The following is a 26,167-nucleotide window of genomic DNA, read 5'->3' on the forward strand; positions in this document are numbered from 1 at the left end:
GAGTCTTATATAATGAGTTATATACAATTTTAATTTTTGAATGTTAAACTAACATTATATTTTTGGGATGAATCCTGTTTGGTTATGATATATTATTATTTTATATATTTCTAGATATTATTTACTAATATTTTGTCCAGAGTTTTGCATATATGTCTGTGAGAGATATTCCTATGTAATTTTCCTTCCTTATAATGTCTTTTTCTGGTTTTGATATGAAGTTATATTGACCTCATAGAACATGTTGGAAAGTAGTCACTACTCTTTGTTTTCTAGAAATGTTTGTTTAGAATTGGTATTATTTTTTTCCCTTAAATATTTGTTAGAATTTACCAGTGAAGCCAAAGGGGCTTAGAATATTCATTGTGGAAAGATTTTTAGGAAGTTTAATGCATATATATATATTGCCATACTGAGTGAAGTTAAGTCAGACACAAAAAGACAAATACATGATATCACTTATATGTAAACTCTATAAAAAATGGTACAAATGAACTTCTTTACAAAACAGAAAGAGAGTCCCAGATGTAGAAAACTAACTTATGGTTAGCAGGGTAGAAAGAGGAGGTGTAGGGAGAGAGAAATTGGTAAATTTGTGTTGACATATACACATTACTATATATAGAACAGATAATAATTAGGACCTGCTGTATAGCACAGGGAACTCTTCTCAATACTCTCCAATGACTTTTATGAGAAAAGAATCTAAAAAAGAGTGGGCATATATATATGTGTGTGTGTATAACTTTGCTGTACAGAAGAACTTAACATTATAAATCTGTACTCCAATAAATTTTTTTAAACAAGAAAAGAAATTCAAGTGCTGTCTATGGATAATCTGCACAAAATTATTCATGAGACACTTTTGATTATGGAAATAATAATAAAAGTGGCTATACAATCAAGCTTTAGTGATTTAATTATGTTTTGCCCATTTTATTTTGGTTTTTTAAAAAAATTCATTGCTAAGTGCTTATTTATTTATTTATTTTTGGCTCCACTGGGTCTTCATTGCTCTGTGCGGGCTTTCTCTGGTTGCATCAAGAGGAGGCTACTCTGTTGTGATGCGCCGGCTTCTCATTATGGTGGCTTCTCTTGTGGAGCACAGGCTTCAGTAGGTATGGCTCATGGGCTCTAGAACTCTGGCTCAGTATTTGGGGTACATGGGTTTCATTGTTCCGAGGCATGTGGTATCTTCCGTGACCAGGGATTGAACCTATGACCCCTGCATTGGCAGGCAGACTCTTAACTACTGAACCACCAGGGAAGTACCTTACCTTAATTTTTTTTGACATAATTTCATCTCAAAACAATTATTATTTTTGTTTCAAATATATTCATCCAAAACACAGTGCAAAAATTTTATGTTCAATGACAACCATACTTGAGTTAGTATTTCCCCTTTAATTTTTGTAAATCTGTAGTGAATGTTTCTCAGTTTTCTTTGTTTCATGGCCTAAATGGAAGAAAACATGAGGACAAAAAGGAACCTCTCTCTTTTAATTACTTCCCTTTTCTGGTTGACTCCACCTCCATTATGAAGGCCTTCTTTTTTTGTGTGTGTGTGTGGAAGTGAAATGATTTTTAGAATTCCTAGTGGTCCTCTTCTTCAAGGGACTATTCCAAGACCAATTCTTCAAAAGACCAATACAAGAAGATTTAAGCATCATAAAACTTTGGAGTGGACAAACTCAGAATGGTGCTACATGACAACTCTGGATCTGCTGGTAAAGCTTATCATTTGTTCTGTCTACTCTTTAATGGCGTATAGTAATATTCTGAAAGTCAGTGGATCTGATTTAATAATGATGCGCATCAGGAGGGTAAGTTATGGGAAAGAGCAAGAAGCCTATTAAGAAGTACCTGTATCTTCCATAGGTTCAAAATTGAAGGTATGAAATAAGGATTAGATTTGGCATCAATTCTGTAAAATCATTGAGGAACAACTATGTAAGGAACTAAAATTAACTGAATTGTATTGAGTATAAAACAAATAGTTGTTAGAAAGGATAGAACAAGTAAGAATGCATATTGATGAAAAGTTGATTCCCTAGAGGGCATTTAGAATGACACCCCTGAGTGTTAAAAATCTACTTCATGATTTATGTGGATGCATTAAATTCATTTAGCATTCTTACTTTTTTTTCAAGCTTTTAAACTTGAAACCTTACCACATGAAAACATAGGTAGTAAGCGCACAGTTCTGTGTCATAGCATTTTTACTTTAAAATTACTGTAGGATGAGAGTAAGAAGGAGAAGTGAGAGTGATAGAGCATTTTAGGCTATTTTTGGAGATTAGATCCAGTGGAATGTGTGTGTGTGCATGCTTGGTCGCTCCGTGGTGTCTGACTCTTTGCGACCCCATGGACTGTAGCCCTCCAGGCTTCTCTGTCCATGGGATTTTCCAGGCAGGAATACTGGAGTGGGTTGCCATTTCCTCCTCCAGGGGATCTTCCTGACCCAGGGATCAAACCTGTGTCTTCTGCACTGGCAGGTGGATCCTTTATAACTGGGTCACCTGTGAAGCCCACAAGGTCCGATAATGGGGACTTTCAAATATAATCTTTGTCACTGTTTCCTCCAGTTGCAGTGTTCAATTAGAATTTAGCAGGCACTGTGCCAGGCACTGGTGAAGCTGGTGAACATTATAGGTATAATTTATTTCCTCATGGAACTTGCCGTTGAATAATGTGGATCAGGTAGGCTTGGAGATGAGAATATCACAGGTTGAATATTGTTCTGTGCCCAATGGGAGAAGTGACCACTTCTAAGTTTCATCAATGTCTTTTCAATTTTCCAGGCGCTAAGACTCACTCTTGCAATTCCTTTTGCATTTCCAACTCTCTTCTTATCCCTCACTTCTTGGTTGCCTGTAACCATGGACATTTTCAAAGCTACTTCACTGTTGCTGTATGATCCTGGATATAAAATTTTCCTGCCTGCTTGCCTTGCCATTTAGGAGGAGGGTGTTCTGCCTTGGTTTGACTTTCTTTGTTAATTTCAAACCTCTGAAAGCACCTGCCTGCTCTAAAGCCTCTTTGGTTGGAAAGACTATACTTTTACCTTCTTTTATTGCTTTCCACAGGTTTTAAAAGGTGTTCTGTCCACTTCGGTCCCTTCACTCTTGCTGTGGTCTCAGTTCTCTATGCCTGTTTGATCACCAGTGCTCTTGGTGAGTACTTTGTCAAATTTACTCACAATCTTTGCCCACTGTGATGAGAATCACTGACAAGCAAATCATTCTCCTGAAGGCTAAATAGCATCTAAAAGCAAGCTTCATGGTGTTTTGAAGGATCAGGATATTAAAAGCACAAAATGAGTACTTAATGATGTGACCCTGCTTGCCCAAAATGTTAGTACAGCTTTTTTTTTTTTAATAAATGCTCACTGGAAAAATGCATATTCCTTAAAGATCTGAAGTAATGTCTAACTAAAATATAGGGAACAATGCAGAGGAGGAGAAACGTCAGAACTGTTGGGATGAGGGAATTTTAGGAACACTTTGAAAACTCAAATGCCAAAATTTATCTTAAAATGTGTTCAGGGAAGCCAGATATAGATCAAGAACCACAGGTTTCTATGTTAGCTAAAATAATCACAAGGCGGTAGCTAAGACCCTTGGAAGGAGTAGGGGAGAGGGGATTTTTTATGGTAGAAGATAATAGGAAAATATCTCCATTTCAGTTTCCGTTTGGGTAGCTAAGTTCAGTAGATTTCAACTAGCATTTTAAGAATTTATGATATTTCCATATGTAAAATAGATGACCAGTGCAAGTTAGATGCGTGAAGCAGGGCACTCAAAGCCAGTGCTCAGGGACAACCCAGAGGGATGGGGTGGGGAGGGAGGTGGGAAGGGGTTTCAGGATGGGGGTACACAAGTACACCCGTGGCAGATTCATATCGATGTATGGCAAAATGACCACAATAGTGTAAAGTAATTAGCCTCCAATTAAAATTAAAAAATTAATTTAAAAAATTCATGGTATTTTGCATACATGTGTGAAATAGTTACTGAATTCCCAATAATCAGTCTTTCATTTTCACTATTAGCCTTCTTTCCACTAACTTACATAGCTTATCCCTATAAAATTTTGTAATATCTTATTTTTATGGTAAACTATCCATAGGATTATATACATTGATTTTATAAAGAATCTCAGCCATAAAATAAAGACACCATTGGAGAAACTTACATAGCTTATCCCTATAAAATTTTGTAATATCTTATTTTTATGGTAAACTATCCATAGGATAATATACATCGATTTTATAAAGAATCTCAGCCATAAAATAAAGACACCATATGGTATTGAATTACCCAGCTTTACTGCTTCTGTGTCATGGCTTCATTTGAAGCCTGTGACACTGATGTTTGGTTTTGAATTCCTATGAAATGACAGTCTCCTACTGTAACACAGATAGGTTCAGAAATGTTTCTCAAAACTGGCTTTGAAAAATAAGTAATCTAAGGAATAATCATTTTACTTGCTTTTGGATCTTGACCAATTGCTGCCTTTACCTGTTCCAGGGGGAACAGACAAGGAACTGAGGCTGGTAGCTGGTCAAACCAAGTGTTCTGGGAGAGTGGAGGTGAAAGTCCAGGAAGAGTGGGGAACTGTGTGCAACACCGGCTGGGACTTGGCTGCCGTCTCTGTCGTTTGTAAGCAGCTGGGATGTCCGTCTGTCATCAAAGCCACAGGATGGACCAATTCCAGTGCAGGCACTGGGCGCATTTGGATGGATCATGTGTCTTGTCGAGGCAATGAATCAGCTCTCTGGGACTGCAAACATGAGGGGTGGGGAAAGCATAACTGTACTCACCAACAGGATGTAGGAGTCACCTGCTCAGGTAAGACTTGTGTAAGTCAAACCTTGACATGAAATGCTTGGTGGGAAAAAACCTTATAGATGGGTTAAAAATGAAAAGGCCAGTTTTCTGTAAGTAATCTAGGTATAAAATGATCCAGGTATGAAGAGGGCCCAATTCATTGTTACAGACCAGAAAATGTATGACAAGACCCATATTAAAAAAAAAAAAAATCAAAAGAGATTCTGAATATTACAGTCAATGAGGAAGTGCTTAGCTTCAATTTTATATTAAGTAATCCTACTGTAACATTCTGTGCTCAGTTGCTTAATCATGTATGACTCTTTGTGACCCCAGGGACTGCAGCCTGTCAGGCTCCACTGTCCATGGAATTTTCTAGGAAAGAATACTGGAGTGGGTTGCCATTTCCTAAATCATATCTAACTTGATTCCTTGTCCCCTTTCCCCATAAAATGCTGCTTTCGTGTATTGGCTCATAAATCATGACAGTTTGCCCATTAACTGATAATCAATTTACCAAGTCAAGAAGTAAATACTCCTAGCACTAATCTGTTTTGTTGGAGGAAGGATATTTTGCAAGGTAGAATTGCTTTTTCCACTGTGCAATGCTATTCATTCCATTTACATGGTAGTTTTAATTTATAAAATATTTCATAAGTTTCGTCTCACTTGCTATTATGATAACCCAGACCTTTCTGCAGACAAAACCCAAGGTCATGTTTCTGATCCAGTTCAGATTCCTGAGCTTCCAATTTCTCTTTGCTCATGTCATTGAACTTTAGGCAATCCTCTCACCGCCCAGCCTTTCTGTTAGAGACCATCTCCTCCATAGGACTGATTTCAGAAAGGATTAATCTCTATCCAGGCTTCCCTGACGGCTTAGTGGTAAAGAAGCTGCCTGCCAATGCAAGAGACATGGATTTGATCCCTCGGGAAGTTCCCCTGGAGAAGGAAATGGCAACGCACTACAGTATTCTTGCCTGGGAAATCCCAGGGACAGAGAAGTCGAGCGGGCTACAGTCCATGGGGTCACAAAGAGTCGGACACAACGTAGTGATTAAACAACAACAGCAATCTTTACCCAGGCTCTGCGGTTTCATGGGAGTAACTAGTATCTAGACAACTCCTCAACTACTCCTTAATGCTATTATTTTGAGTAAGTTGTAAATCTTTCTAAACTTCAGCTTCTGAATAGTCAATAATATAACACATGTAAAGCTACCGGTACACTGACATGTAGGTCATAGGTGCTAAACATTAGCATTGGTTTCCTCATGGCTCACTGCTTCTCATTATCTAGACAACTCATTTCTCTTTCTTCTTCCTTCTCTTTCTCTGTTCTCCTCTTCCTTTCTCTTCTTTCTTTTCTTGTTGTCTTTCATTGTTAATCATTTTGCAGGGAAAGATAAGAAGTAATAATTGTAAGAGCTACATCAAGCATCTACAGTGAAGTTAAAAATCATAATAAATCTTGCCAGGCTCTTACTATTAATTATTGCTGTTGATGGTATTGACCATTTAAGCTAAGACCTCACTGTAGTACTTTTACCTCCTGTGTTCTGTTTTTCATAACTTTGCATAAGGATCCTTTATATAAGGACGATGTCAATCAAATTTAGTTTTTGAACATTATACACCTAAAGCTTCAACTTGTGCATAATAATAGAAAGGAATGAGTAGTCAGGGACTCACGAGTTTCATGAGGTTTCCAAGTTCATATTTCTAAGGTTTCAGAGTCCATATTTCTGAGATTCTCCACCCTGATCAATGCTCAATTCTCAGAGCATCTACTTCTTGGAAATTCTGTTATCATCACATGCATAACAGTAAAGAGGGTAGACTTTTTTCTACTATTTATTTCTACATAGACATGTTTACTATGTCTTAGTAATAGAGGGAAACAAAGCAAAAAGTAAATTTTAATCCATAAAAGATTTTTTTGGGGGGTCAGTTGATACAGATGAAAGTCCTAATCATTAGTTAATTTTCAAAGATCAAAATCTTTCAACATGTGAACTGGAGCAGCATCCACAACGAGGCATCATTTTTAAGGACAGCAGCAAGTCTCAAGAGACCAGAGGAATACTATTCTCTAAGATCACTTCAGAATAAATATCACTTCTGAATTCTTGCCTTTTCTCTGCTCTAGATGGATCTGATTTGGAGATGAGGCTGATGAATGGAGGAAACCGGTGCTCAGGAAGAATAGAGATCAAATTCCAGGGCCAGTGGGGAACAGTGTGTGACGATAACTTCAACTTGGATCACGCTTCTGTGGTTTGTAAACAGCTTGGATGTGGAAGTGCTGTCAGTTTCTCTGGCTCAGCTAATTTTGGAGAAGGGTCTGGGCCAATCTGGTTTGATGATCTGGTATGCCATGGAAATGAGTCAGCTCTCTGGAACTGCAGACACGAAGGATGGGGAAAGCACAACTGTGATCACGCTGAAGATGCCGGAGTGATTTGCTTAGGTAAGGACTGCTCTGGGTTTGTTCCGTTCTCTCTGAGAGGACAAAAATGGGGGTAAAAGTCTCAAAGGTTTGAACTCTTAAAAACATAATGAAATGTGCTTCTTTTTTTTTTCTCTTATTATTAAAAAGAATTTTTTTTAATTGGAGTATAGTTGCTTTACAATGTTGTGTTATTTTTTTCCTGTACAACATGCAGATGACCAAGAAGTACATGAAAAGATACTCAATGTCACTAATTAGTAGAGAAATGCAAATGAAAACTACAATGAGGAAAGTCTTCTTTTATTGCCTCATTATTAACAATTTCAGGATGCAGTTCTGATACTTGTGGGTTTTTGTTGTTGTTGTTGTTGTTGTTATTGTTCAGTCACTTAGTTGTGTCTGACTCTTTTGTACCTCCATGCACTGTAGCCCACCAGGCTCCTCTATCTATGGAATTCTTCAGGCAAGAATACTGGAGTGGGTTCCCATTTCCATCTCCAGGGGATCTTCAAGCCTAGAGATGGAACCTGAGTCTCCCGCAAATTCTTTACCACTGAGCCATGGGGAAGCCCGTGAGGAATTTTTTTCTTTTTTTTTTAACCATTCACTGAAATTAGGATAAATAGTTTAGGGAGGGAGGATGAGCCATGAAATTGAGATCCAAGTTATGAGGATAGAAGGGAGTATTCAGAGAACAGGCTACTCCCTCACCCCTCCAAAAAAAGAAAGGAAAAGAAACCAGGTTAACTAGAAAATGTTACTTTCTGGATGTTTTAGAAGAAAGTCACCCCTATTATTATCCTCTACCTATAAAATCCTCCTCTTTAGCCACATTGACCCACCCTTCATCAAACTATTAGTTTAAATTCACAGAATCAAATGATTTAAAAAACTGGGTATCTATTAAAATCTAATTTACGCTAATACTACACTGTGAGCAGGCATTGTGTCTTTCTAGGGACTTTCACGTTCCATCCTTTATTAAGGTCTGGGACATGGTTTTGTGTGTACAAAAATGTCACTCTCCTTTCTTCAATTGAATGCCTCATTTGAAGACCTAGTAAGCCTTGGACCCCAGGGGATATTTAGGAAATTATAACCAGGGTAAAAATGTTCTTGTATTCACCAGGTTTTATTTTTTTTTTCAAATGAAGGAAATTCAATTCAAACTAGCTTTAAAATAAGGGAATACTGACTCAGAAAACTGGGAAATACAGGAGGTACAGTTAGCTCCATCCATGAATGGATTCAGCACTTAAACAATATCATCAAGGTTCTGGCTCTTCTTTTATTTCTTGAATTGCCCCCCCCTTTTTTTTTGAAACCATGCTGTTTATCTTGTGGGGATCTTAGTTCTCTGACCAAGTATAAAACCTAGGCCCCATGCAGTGGAAGCTCACAGTCCTAACCACTGGACTACCAGGGAATTCCCAAGTTGGCTTTTTTCTTGTTGAACAGTGTGATCATGTACAGTCTGAACCACAAAGAATAGGATTCCTACAGAAAAGATTGGTTTTTTTAGCTGAAGAAAGTGAAAGGGATTTGGGGTAGAAAAAATACAGTATGTACCTTCCGGTTTCCTTTACTCAGGTCTCCAGTCAGCATGTTTCTTCTCAGTGTGTTTGATACATGCTGAGGAATCACAATAAACAGCACTGTGACCAAAAAAAAAAAAAAAAAAAGAAAGAAACTAAAAGTGCCAGAGGAAAAACCCAATTTATTTATTATAGGATATTACTCAGAATCAAGTGCTAGTCTTTGAGGAGTGTTGATTGGGGGAAAGTGAAAGGAGTAATGATGAAGTCCCTTCTCTCTTTCACTGCTTTTAAACTATGGACATGGTCAGAAAGGGGTCAGGCATGGTAATACAAGCCAAATAGTCTGGGTAGGTAATGCAGTCAGAGCCAAAAGTGAGTGTTAAGTATTGCAGCAAATATATATATATATATATATATATATATATTTATATTTATATAAGCACCTAGGCATCTGTAAGTATGTATTTAACAGGGAAAAAAAAAAACCCAACAAAAACATCTGTGGTATTTAAACAAGCAGATTCTAGATAAATTTCAGTTCCTTGGCCTCCTGTTAGAAACTCTTCCTGTAATGCATGCTCTCCACAGTGAAAAGTTCTGTCTTCTTTTTTCTTAATTGATTGATTGACCTTTTCCATTATGATTTATTATAGGATACTGAATATAGTTCTCTGTGCTATACAATAAGACCTTGCTATTTATCCATTTGATATAAAATGGTTTGCATCTGCTAGTCCCAAACTCCTAATTCATAAAAAATCCTGTCTTCTTGTTTTTAAATTGGAGTATGATTGTTTTACAATCTTGTGCTAGTTTCTGCTGCACAACAAAGTGAATCAGCTGTACGTATACATATATCCCCTCCCTCTTGAGCCTCCCTCCCACTCTCATCTTCATCCCAGCCCTCCAGGTCATCACAGAGCACTGATTTGAGCTCCTGTGCTATACCCCAGGTTCACACTAACACTTTTTTCTTGCCTGATCTGCTCCTACTTCCATCTTTAATGATTTTCAGTGGGAATATATCATTATTTTCTCTGTCTCTGCTTATGTCCCCCCACCCCACCCCGCCCCCTGCCTTTTTCTTATCTCATCTCAGGTGGAGCTGTTTAGAGCATCTTCATGCTTGTTTCTTTATCACTGACTGGCTTTGTTTCCCTCTTACAGAGGGAGCTGACCTGAGCCTGAGACTGGTAGATGGAGTCACCAAGTGTTCAGGAAGATTAGAAGTGAGATTCCAAGGAGAATGGGGGACAGTGTGTGATGATGGCTGGGACAGTGATGATGCTGCTGTAGCCTGTCAGCAATTGGGATGTCCGACTGCCATCACTGCCGTCGGTAGAGTCAATGCCAGTGAGGGAACTGGACACATTTGGCTTGACAGTGTTTCCTGCCAAGGACATGAATCTGCTGTCTGGCAGTGCAGACATCACGAATGGGGAAAGCATTACTGCAATCATAACGAAGATGCTGGTGTGACCTGTTCTGGTAAGTTAAAACAAGAAAAACAGAGAAGGAAGGGTTTGTGTTCTTTAGGAGTAGGAATAGGTGTAAGAGGTGAGAGAGAGAGAGAACTAGCTAATGATTTCCTTGTTAGGAATTCTTTTCAGGTATGAGGAATCTTTAACACATTCTTTATTTGACTAGTTTGGAGGGTTGTCTGTCTCTATTTTCTATAAAAATTGTTTCAACTGCTATTAGGGACGACACTTCAAATTCTAAATCTACGAGTTTTGAAACTATAGCCCCATTTCTAACCAAATTCATGGTCTATGCTGCTCTTCTAAAAGCCAGGAAGTAGGTAAGCCAGAATTTCTAGTGTCTCAGTATCTGAGAAGGAACAAGATTGAAAAAAGTACCCTATGGTAGTTAACCGCCATATGTATCTATGGCCTAAGTTTATGTTTCTTTTGCAGATGGATCAGATCTCGAACTGAGACTCAAAGGTGGAGGTAGCCGCTGTGCTGGGACAGTGGAGGTGGAAATTCAGAAACTGATAGGGAAAGTGTGTGACAGAAGCTGGGGACTGAAAGAAGCTGACGTGGTTTGCAAGCAGCTGGGATGTGGATCTGCGCTCAGAACATCCTATCAAGTTTATTCTAAAATTCAGGCAACGAACACATGGCTGTTTTTAAACAACTGCAATGGAAATGAGACTTCTATCTGGGACTGCAAGAACTGGCAATGGGGTGGGCTTAGTTGTGAACACTATCATGAAGCCAAAGTTACTTGCTCAGGTAAGACTTTCAATCAACCTGTAAAGAAGTTGCATTCCAATTTCATTCTTTTATGTGGAGCTGTCCAGTTTTCCCAGCACTATTATTTAAGAGACTATCTTTTCTCCATTGTATATTGTTGTCTCCTTTGTGATAGATTAATTGGCAATAAATGTGTGGATTTATTTCTGGGCTTTCTATCCAGTTCCATTAATCTCTGTGTCTGCTTTTGTCGCAGTACCATGCTGTTTTGATGACTGTAACTTTGTAGTATAGTCTGAAGTTAGACAGCCTGATTCTTCCAGCTTTATTCTTCTTTCTCAAGATTATTTTGGCTATTTGGGATCTGTTGTGCTTCCATACAAATTTAAAATTTATTACTTAATTCTGTAAAAAATGCCATCAGTAATTTGATAGGGATTGCATTGAATCTGTAGATTGCCTTGGGACTATGGTCATTTTAACCATATTTAACCAAACTTATTCTTCCAGTCTAAGAACAAAATATATCTTTCCATTTCTTTCATCAGTGTCTTGTAGTTTTCCGAGTGCAGGGCTCTTGCCTTCTTAGGTAGGTTTATTCCTAGGTATGCTATTCTTTTTTAATGTATGTATGTATGTATATGCTCAGTTGTTCAGTCATGTCTGATTCTTTGCAGGCCCATGGACTGTACCCTTCCATGCTCCTATGTCCATGGAATTTTCCAGGCAAGAATACTGGAGTGGGTTGTCATTTCCTACTCCAGGGGATCTTCTTGATCCAAGATCAAAACTGTGCCTCTTGTGTCTCCTGCATTGGCAGGTGGATTCTTTTTGACTAACATCATCTGGGAAGCCCTTTAGATGTGATAGTAAATGGAACTGTTTCTTTAATTTCCCTTTCTGATAGCTCATTGTTAGTATATAGAAAGGCAACAGATTTCTGTATTTTCATTCTGTATCCTGCAACTTCACCAAATTCACTGATGAACTCTAGTAGTTTTTTGGTAGTGACTTTAGGATTTTCTAAGCACAGTGTCATCTTGTCTGCAAACAGAGACAGCATTACTTCTTCCGTTCTAGTTTGGATTCCTTCTATTTCTTCTCCTTGTCTAAATTGCTGTGGATAGAACTTTAGATATTATGTCAAATAAAAATGGCAAGAGTGGGCATCCTTGCCTTGTTCCTGATCTTAGAGAAAATGCATTCAGCTTTTTCACCATTGCATATGATATTAGGTAAATTGCCTATATACTATATATATAAAGATATTATAAAATCTATATAAACAATAGAATGGAAAGGACTAGAGATTTCTTCAAGAAAACTAGAGATACCAATGGAACATTTCATGCAAAGATGGGCACAATAAAGACAGAAATGGTATGGACCTAATAGAAGCAGAAGATATTAAGAAGAGGTGGCAAGAATACACAGAAAAACTATACAAAAAAGATCTTCATGATCCAGTTAACCATGATGATGTGATTGCTCACCTAGAGCCAGACATCCTGGAATGTGAAGTCAAGTGGGCCTTAGGAAGCATCACTACAAACAAAGCTAGTGGAGGTGATGGAATTCCAGTTGAGCTATTTCAAATTCTGAAAGATGATGCTGTGAAAGTGCTGCCCTCAATATGCCAGCAAAGTTGGAAAACTCAGCAGTGGCCACAGGACTGGAAAAGGTCAGTTTTCATTCCAATGCCAAAGAAGGGCAATGCCAAAGAGTGTTCAAACCACCACACAGTTGCACTCCTCTCACACACTAGCAAAGTAATGCTCAAAATTTTCCAAGCCAGGCTTCAACAGTACATGAACCACGAACTTGCCGATGTTCAAGCTGGGTTTAGAAAAGGTAGAGGAACCAGAGATCAAATTGCCAACATCTGCTGGATCATAGAAAAAGCAAGAGAATTCCAGAAAAATGTCTACTTCTGCTTTATTGATTATGCCAAATCATAATCATAAAAACTGTGTGGATCACAACACACTGGAAAATTCTTCAAGATATGGCAATACCAGAGCATCGTACCTGCCTCCTGAGAAAAATCTGTATGCAGGTCAAGAAGCAACAAGTAGAGCTGGACATGGAACAACAGACTTGTTCCGAATTGGGAAAGGAGTACATCAAGGCTGTATATTGTCACCCTGCTTATTTAACTTATATGCAGAGTACATCATGCAAAATGCTGGGCTGGATGAAGCACAAGCTGGAATCAAGATTGCTGGGAGAAATATCAATATTCTCAGATATGCAGATGACACCACCCTTATGGCAGAAAGTGAAGAGGAACTAAGAGCCTCTTGATGAAAGAGGAGAGTGAAAAGGCTGGCTTAAAACTCAACATTAAAAAAACTAAGACCATGGCATCCAGTCCCATCACTTCATGGCAAATAGATGGGGAAACAATGGAAACAGTGAGAGACTTTCCTTTCTTGGGCTCTAAAATCATTGCACATGGTGACTGCAGCCATGAAACTCCTTGGAAGAAAAGCTATGACCAACCTAGATAGCATATTCAAAAGCAGAGACATTACTTTGCCAACAAAGGTCTGTCTAGTCAAGGCTATGGTTTTTCCAGTAGTCATGTATGGATGTGAGAGTTGGACTATAAAGAAAGATGAGTGCCAAAGAATTGATGCTTTTCAACTGTGGTGTTGGGAGAAGACTCTTGAGAGTCCCTTGGACTGCAAGGAGATCCAACCAGTTCATCCTAAAGCAAATCAGTCCTGAATATTCATTGGAAAGACTGATGCTGAAGCTGAAACTCCAATATCTTGGCCACCTGATGCAAAGAGCTGACTCATTTGAAAAGACCCTGATGTTGGGAAAGATTGAAGGCAGGAGAAGAAGAGGATGACAGAAGATGAGCTGGTTGGATGGCATTACCGACTGAATGGACATGAGTTTGAGCAAGCTCCAAGAGTTGGTGATTGTCAGGGAAGCTTGATGTGCTGTAGTCCATGGGTTTGCAAAGAGTCGGACATGACTTAGTGGCTGAACTGAACTGAACTGAGATTGCCTATCTGCACTTCACTGTTCTTATTTTGGGGTTTTGTCTTGTTCCTTGTTTGGAACATTTTCCTCTGTTGCCTCATTTTGCCTGATTTGCTATTTTCAGTTCTATGTAGGTGGTAGGTTGGTGACATTTCCCAACCTTGGAGAAATTACCTTCTATGGGAAATGTTCTATGCTCCCAGCAGCATACTCCCCTCTGGTTACCAGAGCTATGTGCTCTAGTTTGCCCCATACGTTAACAGCACAAGTCCTTCTATTGTGGTTGGCTGACTACTGTTAGTGGTCTGGTAGGCATGGCTGGGCCCTAGTCTGGTTGTTTGCTAGACTCGGCCTTGTGCAAAAGCTGCCAGTCACTGCTTGGTGGGACTGGGTCATGGGGTAGCTGGTTGCAGACACCAGGAGTATTTCAGAGCTAGTGCTGTTCTACTTGTGGTTTGAACCAAGTTTTACAGTGAGTGTGGGGGAGACAGTGTTCCCAGATCTAGTGAAAGCCTGCTGGTGAGTAGAGCTGGTTCCTGGGGCAGCTGGCTGAGAGGTCCAACCTGTCTCAGAGTTGGTGTCCATCTGCTTGTTGGTAGGGCCAATGCCCAAAGGATTTTAGGGTTGGAGTTCACCTACTGGTGCATGAAGCCATGTCCTGGGGCTAGTGCCAGTCCAGTGGTAGACAGAGTCAGCTCCTGGGGTCCCCTGCTGCAGGGCCCAGGAATCCCAGAGCTGGTGTTGGCCTGCTGGTGGACAGGGCCAGGGCCCAGGGAATGCTGGTTGTAGGGTTGCACTGGTCCTGGGGCTGGGATCTCTGGGAGATAAGACTTGTCCCAGGGTTAGCACTAGCCCTGTTGGGTAGAGCTGGGTCCTGGGATTTCTGGCTGCAGAGCCCAGGGTCCTGGAGCCTAAATTGGTCAGCTGGTGGGCAGGGCCAATGCCCAGGGTGTCCCTAGGCTAATGTCAGCTCACCGGAGTATGGGGGTGGTGAAACTGGGGCTCTGGCTTCAGGTCCCAGGGGGTCCCTGTGCTAGTGCCGGTTTCCTGGTATGTGGGGCTGAGTCCTGGCCCTCTAGTGGGCACTGCCATGTCCCAGGGTGTCTGTGGGCTCAGGGAGTCTCAAGGCAGCTAACAGAGGACAGTGGTAGGGGTGTGCATCCCTGCCTGTTTAGTTTCTTGGCTTCTGGTACTGACAGGCTGGTGACTGGGTCTGGGTCTTGGTGCTAATAAGCTAAAGGGAGGATTCCAAAATGACTTCTTCTAATACCAGTGTCCTCGTGGTAGAAGGAGCTCCCCAAAATGGCTGCTGTCAGTATCTGGGTCCCCAGGTCCCCACGTGATGAGTTCCATCACATCCCACCTCTCCAGAAGACTTTCCAAGATCAGCAGGTGGGTCTGGCCCAGGCTTCTTTCAAATTGACTGCTTCTGCCCTGGGTCCCAGAGTGGGTGGGATTTTGTGTGTGTCCCTTAAGAGAGGAGTCTCTATTTCCCACAGCCCTCTGGCTCTCCCAAAAGTAAGCCCTGCTGGCTTTCAAAGTCAAACGTCCTGGGAGCTTATCTTCCTGGTGCAGCACCACTGGTTGGGGAATTCCTTGATCCTTGGGGAGAACCTCTGCAACTGCAATTATCTTCTTATTTGGTGGTCGCGTACCTGGGTCTATGGGCCTTGACTATACTGTGCCCTGCCCCTCCTGCTTGTCTTGTTGTGATTCTTTCTTTATACCTTTAGTTGTAGAAGATCTTCTCTGCTAGACTTTGGTCTTTCTCGTAAGCAGTTGTTACTTTGGTGTGCTCGTGTGAAGAGATGACTCAGGATCCTCCTCCTCTGTCATCTTGGCTGTGCCTTCTGAACATTTTTATGTATTTCATGCAACTTCTTTAAAAAACTCAAAAGTGGTCTGTGATTGGCTAGTCTTGTGGACAATCCCTAGCATTTTATGTTAATCACTTGTTGATAAATGATGCCTTTTTAACAACAAGGTGTTCACCAAGACACACCTAGAGCTGTTCTTCCAAAGTAATTATCATATCCTACTGGACAAGAGGGCTTTCCTGGTGGCTCAGTGGTAGGTAAAGAATCTGCCTACCAATGCAGGACACAGAGGTTCAATCTCCGGGTTGGGACAATCCCCTGGAGAAGGAAATGGCAACCCACTCTACTATTCTTGCCAGGGAAATCTCATGGACAAAGGAGCCTGGTGGCTACAGTCCATGGGGTTGCAAAGAATTGGATATGATTTAACGACTAAACAACAACTGGACAAGAACAATGAGTTGCCCTGTAGGTGAGGGAGTGTGGTGAGCCAATCTGATGGACCAGGTTCTGCCCTCTGAGAAGCTGCTGTCTGTGCTCTGTCCTTCATGTGCCCAGGTGCTCTTCTCAGAGCAGTACTTCCTAGTGCGTTGTTCCCATCATCAGCTCTGTGTTCAGTTTCGAGAGTATATCCATCCAGAGGCTGCACACCTTTCACAACCCACTTCATGCTGATGCTGATTTAGGGACCCTTGGGTTGCTTTAGGGTTGAGTATTCATTAACTGATATCAGTCACCCTCAAATTCAGCAAAATATTCTCTTCAGACTTAGTAGATTTCTTGCCTATTTGCTTTAACCCAATGTCATGTGAAAATAACCACCATCAAAGAATAAATTACATATTTTGATCTATCCTGTGATCAGACCCTTCCTCTCAATTTATTGGCCACTGCCCTAAGGTCATTTGAAACCATGGGTCTGAGAGGGAAGGCAAGACGTAAATCCTATCTTTGCTGGTAGGCTCATTGTCTTTATATGCAGAGCATCAATTTTATTTTCTGCTAAATCTGAAGTTTTATCACCATCTTAATTTAGGGGACAGGATACTAAGGTTTTTTTTTTTTTTTTTTTTCAATTCTGTAAGTTTCAAATTATAGGACTCTCAATTAACTATATCTAATAGCTGCAGGCAGCTTTCCTGGTGGCTCAGCAGTAAATAATCAGCTTCCAATGCAGGAGATGCAAGAAACTCAGGTGCTATCCCTGGGTCGAGAAGAGCCCCTAGAGGAGGGCACGGCAACTGTCTCCAGTATTTTTGCCTGGAGAATCCCATGGACAGAGGAGCTGGAGGGGCTATGTCCATGGGGTCATGGAGTCAGACACAACTGAATGCAGTAGCTGCAGGTAGAGGATGTCTCCCTCACAAAATTAGTATTTTTCCTTCCACTTCTTCTTGTAATCTACTGGCTTCTAGTCTCAGCCCATCTCTCTCCTAAATGTTAAAAGTGGCAAGGAGGATTTTTTTTCTTTTTTTATATACTTTCCCTTTTTTACACTTTTCCCAATATGTTATCCATTTTTCATCTTTAGTGAATATATAATTTTCTTTTCAGTGTGATATCTGTCCAGATATTTTACCATGGATAACAATACTTATTAGCTTTCCAGCCTACAATATCTATGTCATCAGTATATTATAGCCATGAATTCCATCCAACAACATCCAAAATTTAGGTTTTATTACTAGAGTACCTTATTTGTGATAACCCATTCTAAATTATATAGGATTCTATTGGTGGTTTAGTTGCTAGGTCGTGTCTGACTCTTGCGACTCAATGGACTGTAGCTTGCCAGGCTCCTCTGTCCATGGGCTTTCCCAGACAAGAATATTGGAGTGGGTTGCCATTTCCTTCTCCAGCAGATCTTCTTGATCCAGGGATCGAACCTAGGTCTCCTGCATTACAGGTAGATTCTTTACTGTCTGAGCCACCAGGGAAGCCCAGGATTCTATTTAGCTGCATATAATAAAAATCCCAAATAGCATAAATTTGCAACTTAACATGGGTTCCCTCCCTTTACAAAACCATATTTTTGTTTGCTATCTGCCATATGTGCACTTTGCTTTCTTTTGTAAACTCTCTTGTTATATTTCTGTAGCATTTGAAACCCTTCTACTAATTTTTGGGCCAAGACTTTAGCTCTGTCCTTGTTTTTCTAAAAATAGAGTTTGTAATTTTATTTTTTGATTTACTTGATTCTTTCAGAAGATTTTCAGGAAAAAAATGATGGAAATACCATCTCTGTGTCTGTCAAGTTCAAACTACGAATTCCATAGTCTGTTTAAATTCTTAGACTTTTATAAAGCATACGGCATTGTGGTTGATAGGGGCCAGAAAAACTCAGTAAAGCAGGAAGACTAGAAATACAAAGCAACCGTTTACCCCTGAATTGTAGTTTAGACAAGATAGCTACAAAGATGTCTAAGAGTTTTGGGCACGAAATTGCTCTGAATCCCAGACATTTTGTTTGTGATGACTGTATAGGTGCTGTAGAGCACTTTTGAATGTAATAACTTGTTCATTTGAATTTGTTTTATTTTACTAAAACCTGAAAGATAATTTTGAGATTAGAATGAGCTATACTTTTTCGGAGTCTGGAAAGGAATAAATGATGAAAACGCATTAGTGCTTCTTTAAACTGTATTGTATCTATTACCAAACAAGATGAAATACCTCTAATTATTTCTTATATTTGTTCTTCATTTCTTCAGAAAGAAATAAATATAGATTTAGTTACTGATGTTAGGAAAAGTTTAATTTATTGATTAAAAGGGCTAAATCCAGGCACAAAAATTCAGTTAATGGCTTTTATGTTAAAATGCAGTCATAGCACAGATGTGGAGACTGGACTTGTGGACACAGGGTGTGAAGGAGAGGGTGGGATGAATTGAGAGAGTAGCATTAACATGTATACACTACCATGTATAAAATAGATAGCTGGTGGGAAGCTGCTGTACAGTGCAGGGAGCTCAGCCCAGTGCTCTGTGTTGACCTGGAGGGGTGGGATGGGGGTTGGGGTGGGAGGAAGGTTTAAGGGGGAGGGGATATGTATGTGTATATATGTATATATATATACACACACACACACACACTTATAGCTGATTTATGTTGTGTACAGCAGAAACTAATACAACATTGTAAAACAATTATACTCCAATTTAAAAATACATTTCAAAAAATGCAGTCATAGGATTAACAGGAAAAAAAAATCCCTTAAAGAAGTAAATTATCAATATTCTAACCATGTACTCAGAGTAAATGGTATAAGGAAGCCATTCTGTGGTATAGACTAATGTGTTACTAGCAGACTTAATGAAATAAAGCTGAGGATGGAGTCTCCAAGTAATTTCTAGAAGAAGGATTTTTCTTTTGCCTTGGACTCAAATATTTTAGGACTAAGGAAATAGGAGGATATCTATTTGTTTTGCTTTTTTGAGGGGGAAGTTGTTTTTCACTGGTTGTATTTTATTTGTTCAAGATCAGTCTAGAGAGAGCAAGAGGTTAAAAGAAAAAATCTAAGAAACTGTTTTTATCCAAAGACTTAGGTCTGTCCAAAAGTGGAATAGGATCATATGAATAAGAGTTAATGATATCTTAGAGTAATTTCATTCTCAAATAATGATTCAACAAGATTAAACTCAACTCCAGTCACTGTGTTGTAGAGGTATTATTTGCTGTAAAGTCTTAGCTCTGTTTAAAAAGCAACGTGTTATTCAACTCAAATTTGGATGGAACTTGCTTCAAACATATTGAATGGATAAGTGGTGAAATTTTTGCACAGCTGAGTTATTCTGTATTGCTATGATAGAGAATATCATCAGATCTAGAACATTTTAGGAAATTGGCAAGGGCTGATGGTATATCTGTGTCATGCTGATAGTAATGTCAAGGGATCTTAAGAATTAGTGATATTTAAAAAAAGGAGTAGTCATGTTTGACAGCAGGCATCTCTAAAAGACTTACGCCTTTTAGAAAGTCCAATTCCATATGCCTCTTCTTTCTTTCCTCTCTTTTAAGATGAATTAAAGAAAATACTTTGTATCTTCTGTGTAACTTGAATTACCTCCTAGTTGCTGAGAGTTGGACACAACTTCGAGACTGAACAACAAATGTTAAAAGAAGCTCTTAATTATCTTGATGAGTGGCTTCAACCTAGTGAAGCATGCCCTTAAAGCCTGAGCTCCATTTTTTCAGCTGTATAGCCTGTGTGTCTTTTCTTTACCTTTTAAAATCCAGCCATACTAAATTATTCATAATCCCTCAATTAGACCATCCTGTCTCATGATTGTATTCTTTAAATGCCATATCACATATCATTTACTTGGCAAACTTCTCATCTTTTTTCAAAGCTCAGTTCAGATTTATGGTACTCTTTATAGTTTTCTCCGGAGAAGGCAATGGCACCCCACTCCAGTACTCTTGCTTGGAAAATCCCATGGATGGAGGAGCCTGTTAGGCTGCAATCCATGCGGTCGCTAAGAGTCGGACATGACTGAGCGACATCACTTTCACTTTTCACTTTCATGCATTGGAGAAGGAAATGGCAGCCCACTCCAGTGTTCTTGCCTGGAGAATCCCAGGAACGGGGGAGCCTGGTGGCCTGCCGTCTATGGGGTTGCACAGAGTTGGAAACGACTGAAGTGACTTAGCATAGCATAGCATAGCATAGTTTTCTCCAGGCAAGAACACTGGAGTGGGTTGCCATTTCCTTCTCCAATGCATGAAAGTGAAAAGTGAAAGGGAAGTCACTCAGTCGTTTCCAACTCTTAGCAACCGCATGGACTACAGCCTACCAGGCTCCTCCATCCATGGGATTTTCCAGGCAAGAGTACTGGAGTGGGGTGCCATTGCCTTCTCTGATAGTTTTCTTACAAAGGCCCAAATATAACTGATAACTCCTTCCTTAGTTTTGTATCTAAAACATGTATCTCGTTTTGGACTCATTACATGAACATGTATATCTTCTACTAAATTATGTGTTCTTGAAGGAGAGAGAAATCAGTGAAAAATTGAGCATCCTTGAAAGAAGTAACTTTGTCCCCCAAACATAAGTTTGGGAAATATAAGTAGAGCAAAAAGTGTCTGCAGAGACACAGAAGCTTGAAAAAGCATCTTTAGGCTGGGGTAACAAGTATGTTTGGCAGAGTAATAGATGTTAAGGCTTTTAAAGTGACATCATAGAGTTTTTTCGAGTATGCTAAAATAATGCTTATTATGTCTCCTTAATTTGAATAAATGAGTGCTATTGGGGAAGCTGCCAAAGTTTTCTGCTACAATTTCCTCAAAAAAAAAAAAAAAATGGTGGTAATAATATCTACTCCTTCGTGGGAATTGCACAGCAAGTGATCAATGTATGTTAGCTACTATGGTTATGATTATTATTAGTAGTACTAGAATTATCTATCCTTACTGATAGACTGAACTCTGTGATAGATTTTTTAGCCCATCCAAATGCCTAAAACATTGTAAGTGCTTAATAATATTTGTTGAAAAGATGAATTATTGTATACACAGTAAAGAAACATTGACTTCTCTTAGACAGAAATTATGTGAAAATATTTGAAATTTAATATTTGTGGTCATGACATAAATTTATTGGAAAGAGGACTTAAAGGCAAGGAGACCACTTTGGAAGCTATTGCAAAAGTCTACATGACGTATGGTGACAAATTACATCAAAGTAGTAGCAGTAAGTATGGAGAAAAAATATGCTGGAGAGTCAGTCAGCTGGTGCAGGTGGCTTTCACATGTGCAGTGTGTTGTGAGGGTCAAGAGTCTAGGCTCTATAGTATACTGCCTGGCTTCAAACCCTGTCCCTTCATTAACCTGCTGCGTGACCTTAGCAAATTACTTCACTTCTGTGCATTTTAGTTTCCTTGTCTTAATAATTATACCCTAAGGCAACAATAAGGATGAAATAGTGATTGCTAAATAAATACTAAGATGCCATATTTGTTGTTGTTTAGTTGCTAAGTTGTGTCTAACTCTTTATGACCCTAGGGACTGTAGCCTGCTAGACTCCTCTGTCCATGGGATTTCTCAGGCAGAATACTGGAGTGGCTTGCCATTTCTTTCTCCAGGGAATCTTCCCGACCCAGGGATTGAACCTGGGTCTGCTGCTGGGTCTCCAGGCAGATTCTTTACCACTGAGCCTCCAGGGAAGCCCAAAATGCCACATACAAATATACATATATAGTAGGTGTTCACTTAATCTTCATTGCTATCATTATTATCATTATTTCTGAGGAGATAAACACAGGGGTTCAATTTCAGATGGTTCTAATTTGGTCCTGGATACCATTAATTGAATAAAGACCATGGTGGCCTTGTCAGTGCATAATTCATTCAATTTGGAACACCTTAAGTTCGAGATGTCCAAATAGATCTGCTTATGACTATACATTTAAAGAGAAATGTATAGATGAAAACGTATTTACTGGCAGTTGAGAGAAAATGCCCACTGAGGAGATGAGAAAGCTGAGGACTGAACTTTGATTGGGGAACACATGACAGGTTCTGATAAAGCACCGACAGGCAGGAAGGAGGAGAAAACAGGGGGAAAAGAGTGTCTCATGTATCAAGTATGAGAGATATCAAAGAATAAGTCTGTTTTTCATTTTGGAAATAGGAAGTAGATATATTAAAAGTCTTTACCTAGAACCACTTGAAACGGTTGGGGCAGACTCCAGATTGCGGTGGGTGCATATAGTGATAAAATGTAGAGAGAATGAACACACATTATCTGTGGGCTACAAAGTGATGGATAATACAGGCAAAATACTGAAAGGATAGAGTAATCATGCTCCAGAAATTATGGGTTCTATGAAGCAAAGTTCCAGAATTATCTGATAGGGTAGTCCGGTGAAGGATGGGGAGGTCTGGAAATTGTTAAGCCCAACTCCAGGCAGAAAATCCAAGAGCAATGAATGGCTTCCTTTTCTCACTTTTGACTCCCTGACTCACTCCCAGCAGGAGGGAAGATCTTGGAATCATGTTCTTTCTCACAAAATATTCTTTTTCAGCCCACAGGGAACCCAGACTAGTTGGAGGGGACATTCCTTGCTCCGGTCGTGTTGAAGTGAAACATGGCGACACTTGGGGCACCATCTGTGATTCTGACTTCTCTCTGGAATCGGCCAGCGTGCTATGCAGGGAATTAGAGTGCGGCAGCGTTGTCTCCATCCTGGGGGGAGCTCACTTTGGAGAAGGAAATGGACAGATCTGGGCTGAAGAATTCCAGTGTGAAGGCAACGAGTCCCATCTTTCACTCTGCCCCGTTGCACCCCGCCTGGATGGGACGTGTAGCCACAGCAAGGACATTGGAGTAGTCTGCTCAAGTGAGACCCAGACAACATGTTCATTTTGTCCCCATATTGTGAGGAGGGTAGGGTTAGGTAGTCACAGACATCTTATTAAAGCCCTGTCTCCTTCCAGGATACACAGAAGTTCGCTTGGTGGGTGGCAATACCCCATGTGAAGGAAGAGTGGAGGTCAAGATTCTTGGGACCTGGGGACCTCTCTGCAACTCTCACTGGGACATGGAAGATGCTCATGTTTTGTGCCAGCAGCTTAAATGTGGAGTTGCTGCTTCTATCCCAGGAAGAGCACCTTTTGGGAAAGGAAGTGGGCAGCCCTGGAGACACATGTTCCACTGCACTGGGACAGAACAGCACATGGGTGATTGTCCTGTAACTGCTCTGGGTGCATCGCTGTGTCCTGAAGGGCAAGTGGCCTCTGTAATCTGCTCAGGTAAGAGAATAAAGGGCAGTCAACAAGGAGCCTCTGCCATGGTGGTGTGCCTTAAGAGTGGGTATTAGTGGGGCAGGGGCGGGGGGCAGGGAAGGAGAGTGGGATGAACTGAGAGAGCAGCATTGATGTATATACACTACCATGTGTAAAAGACATAGCTAGTGGGAAGATACTGTTTAACACAGAGAGTTCGGTTCGTTGCTCTGTGATGACCTAGAGGGGTGGGATGGGGGTTGTGGGAGGGAGACTCAAGAGGGAGGGGATATATGTATACTTACAGCTGATTCATGTTGTTGTATAGCAGAAACTAACACAACATTAAAAAACCAATTATACTCCAATAAAAATTATCCTATGATAAACCAAAGAGTATTAAAAAAGAATATATATATATGTATGTATGTATATATGTATAACCGAATCACTTTGCTGAATTAACAGGAATTAACAACATTGTTAATCAACTATACTTCCAAAAAGGAGTGGGTGTACCTATAGCAAAGAATGGGAGTAAAAGCAAATGATCCTCTTTGAGACATTATGAGAGGTGTACCAGAATATTAACTTCATTTGTCTTTTTAGTGGAAAGTAAACTTGATTTTCATGGACCTCATAGTTACATAGAGCTTATGTGTGTGGGTCAGTCACTCAGTCATGTCTGACTCTTTGCATCTCCATGGACTCTGCCCACCAGGCTCCTTTGTCCATGAGAATCTCCAGACAAGAATACTGGAGTGGGTAGCCATTCCCTTCTCCAGAGGATTTTCCTGATCCAGGGATTGAACCCAGGTCTCCTGCCTTGCAGGCAGATTCATTACCATGTGAGCCATCAGGGAAGCCCATTTAGGACTTACCATGTAACTTCTCAGGCTTCCCAGGTGCTGCCAGTGGTGAAGAACCCAGCTGCCATTGCAGGAGACATAAGAGACACAGGTTTTCCCTGGGTCAGGGAGATCCCCTGGAGGGAGGCATGGCAATCCACTCCACTGTTCTTGCCTGGAGAACCCCATGGATGAGGAGCCTAGTGGGCACAGGCCATGGGGTCGCAGAGAGTCACTCATGACTAAAGTAACTTAGCACAGATACACAGGTGCCTTCTCAGAGGATCTGATTCATTCTTAGCCTGGTTGACCCAGACACCTTTCTCTAAAGCTATGTTTGTCCTGAGTTCATCTATCTAGTATACCAGTTGACCTCCTCTCTTCATTCCATCCTTTTGTATCTCTTGTGATGGATAATGTTTGGTGCTTGCAGGAAATCGGAGTCAGACACTATATCCATGCAATTCATCATCTTCAGATCCGGAAAGCTCCGTTGTTTTGGAAGAGAATGGTGTTCCTTGCATAGGTGAGAATCGGTGACCGAACCATGAGAATAACTTCCAAATCCTCAGAAATGCATTTATCACTGTTTCATTTGCTCTTTCAGGGAGTGGACAGCTCCGCCTGGTAAATGGAGGTGGGCGTTGTGCTGGGAGAATAGAGGTCTATCATGAGGGCTCCTGGGGCACCATCTGTGATGACAGCTGGGACCTGGATGATGCCCACGTGGTGTGCAGGCAGCTGGGCTGCGGTGTGGCCATTAATGCCACAGGTTCTGCTCATTTTGGGGAAGGATCAGGGCCCATCTGGCTGGATGAGGTGAACTGTAATGGAAAAGAACCTCGCATTTCTCAGTGCCGTTCCCATGGCTGGGGGCGGCAGAACTGCAGGCATAAGGAGGATGCAGGAGTTATCTGCTCAGGTGAGTTCTGCAAAATTACAACTGGTTACAGTTTTGGAAAAAATGGCTGAGGTAGGGTGGTGGGTAGGGAGGATATTAATCTGAGCAAACTCCTTGAACTACAGGTTCAGAGGGAACAGTTGTGAGATTCAGGCTGCCAGAAGTGTGGATCTGATGCATTAGTGCTACCTCATGTGCAAAGTGGGCTTCTCTGGTGGCTCAGTCAGTAAAGATGCAAGAAACCTGGGTTTGATCCCTGGGTGGGGAAGTTTCCCTGGAGAAGGGAATGTCTACCCATTCCAATATTCTTGCCTGAAGAATCTCATGGACAGAGGAGCCTGGTGGGCTATAGTCCATGATTGCAGAGTCAGACATGACCGAGTAACTAAGCACACAGACACACACGTGCAAGGTAGTATGTAGTATGATATCAGAAAGAGGAAAACTCAGAAATGAGTTTGCACGTCATGAAAATGACAGTAAAACTAATAATGAGAAATTCTTTTATAAACATATAGGGTGCTGGATGTTGGTTAAGGATTCAGTGTACCACTGAATGATTACTGTATTAATAAAGTAGATTAAAAATGACAAGAAGAGGACTTCCCTGGTGGTCCAGTGGTTGAAAATATGCCTGCCAGTGTAGGAGACATGGGTTTGATCTCTTATCTGAAAAGATTCCACATCTACAGGGCAACTAAGCCCATGCACCACAACTACTGAGCCCACCCTCTAAAGCCCTTGCCCCTCAACAAGAGAAGCCACCAAAATTAGAAGCCCACACACTGCAACTAGAGAGTAGCCCCAGCTCATTGCAACCACACAAAGCCCATGTGCAGCAATAAAGACTCAGGATAGCCAAAAATAA

At 40.6% G+C, this 26,167-nt stretch overlaps 1 protein-coding gene across 3 annotated transcripts in view; it reads left to right on the forward strand.

Moving 5' to 3' along the window:
* The first annotated feature begins 1,571 nt into the window (after window positions 1-1,571).
* The window catches only part of CD163 (CD163 molecule), a 36,464-nt gene continuing 11,868 nt past the window's right edge, over window positions 1,572-26,167 (forward strand). For 2 of the 3 annotated variants that reach the window (XM_010805535.2, XM_010805536.2), the window contains exons 1-10: window positions 1,572-1,727; window positions 3,087-3,173; window positions 4,530-4,850; window positions 6,979-7,299; window positions 9,987-10,307; window positions 10,736-11,056; window positions 22,851-23,165; window positions 23,263-23,577; window positions 24,832-24,924; window positions 25,006-25,320. In XM_010805535.2, the coding sequence (XP_010803837.1) occupies window positions 1,697-1,727; window positions 3,087-3,173; window positions 4,530-4,850; window positions 6,979-7,299; window positions 9,987-10,307; window positions 10,736-11,056; window positions 22,851-23,165; window positions 23,263-23,577; window positions 24,832-24,924; window positions 25,006-25,320 (2,440 nt within the window). In that variant the 5' untranslated portion in view covers window positions 1,572-1,696. 3 annotated transcript variants of the gene reach the window in all.

This window comes from Bos taurus, chromosome 5, assembly GCF_002263795.3.
Source record: "Bos taurus isolate L1 Dominette 01449 registration number 42190680 breed Hereford chromosome 5, ARS-UCD2.0, whole genome shotgun sequence".
Taxonomy (NCBI): domain Eukaryota; kingdom Metazoa; phylum Chordata; class Mammalia; order Artiodactyla; family Bovidae; genus Bos; species Bos taurus.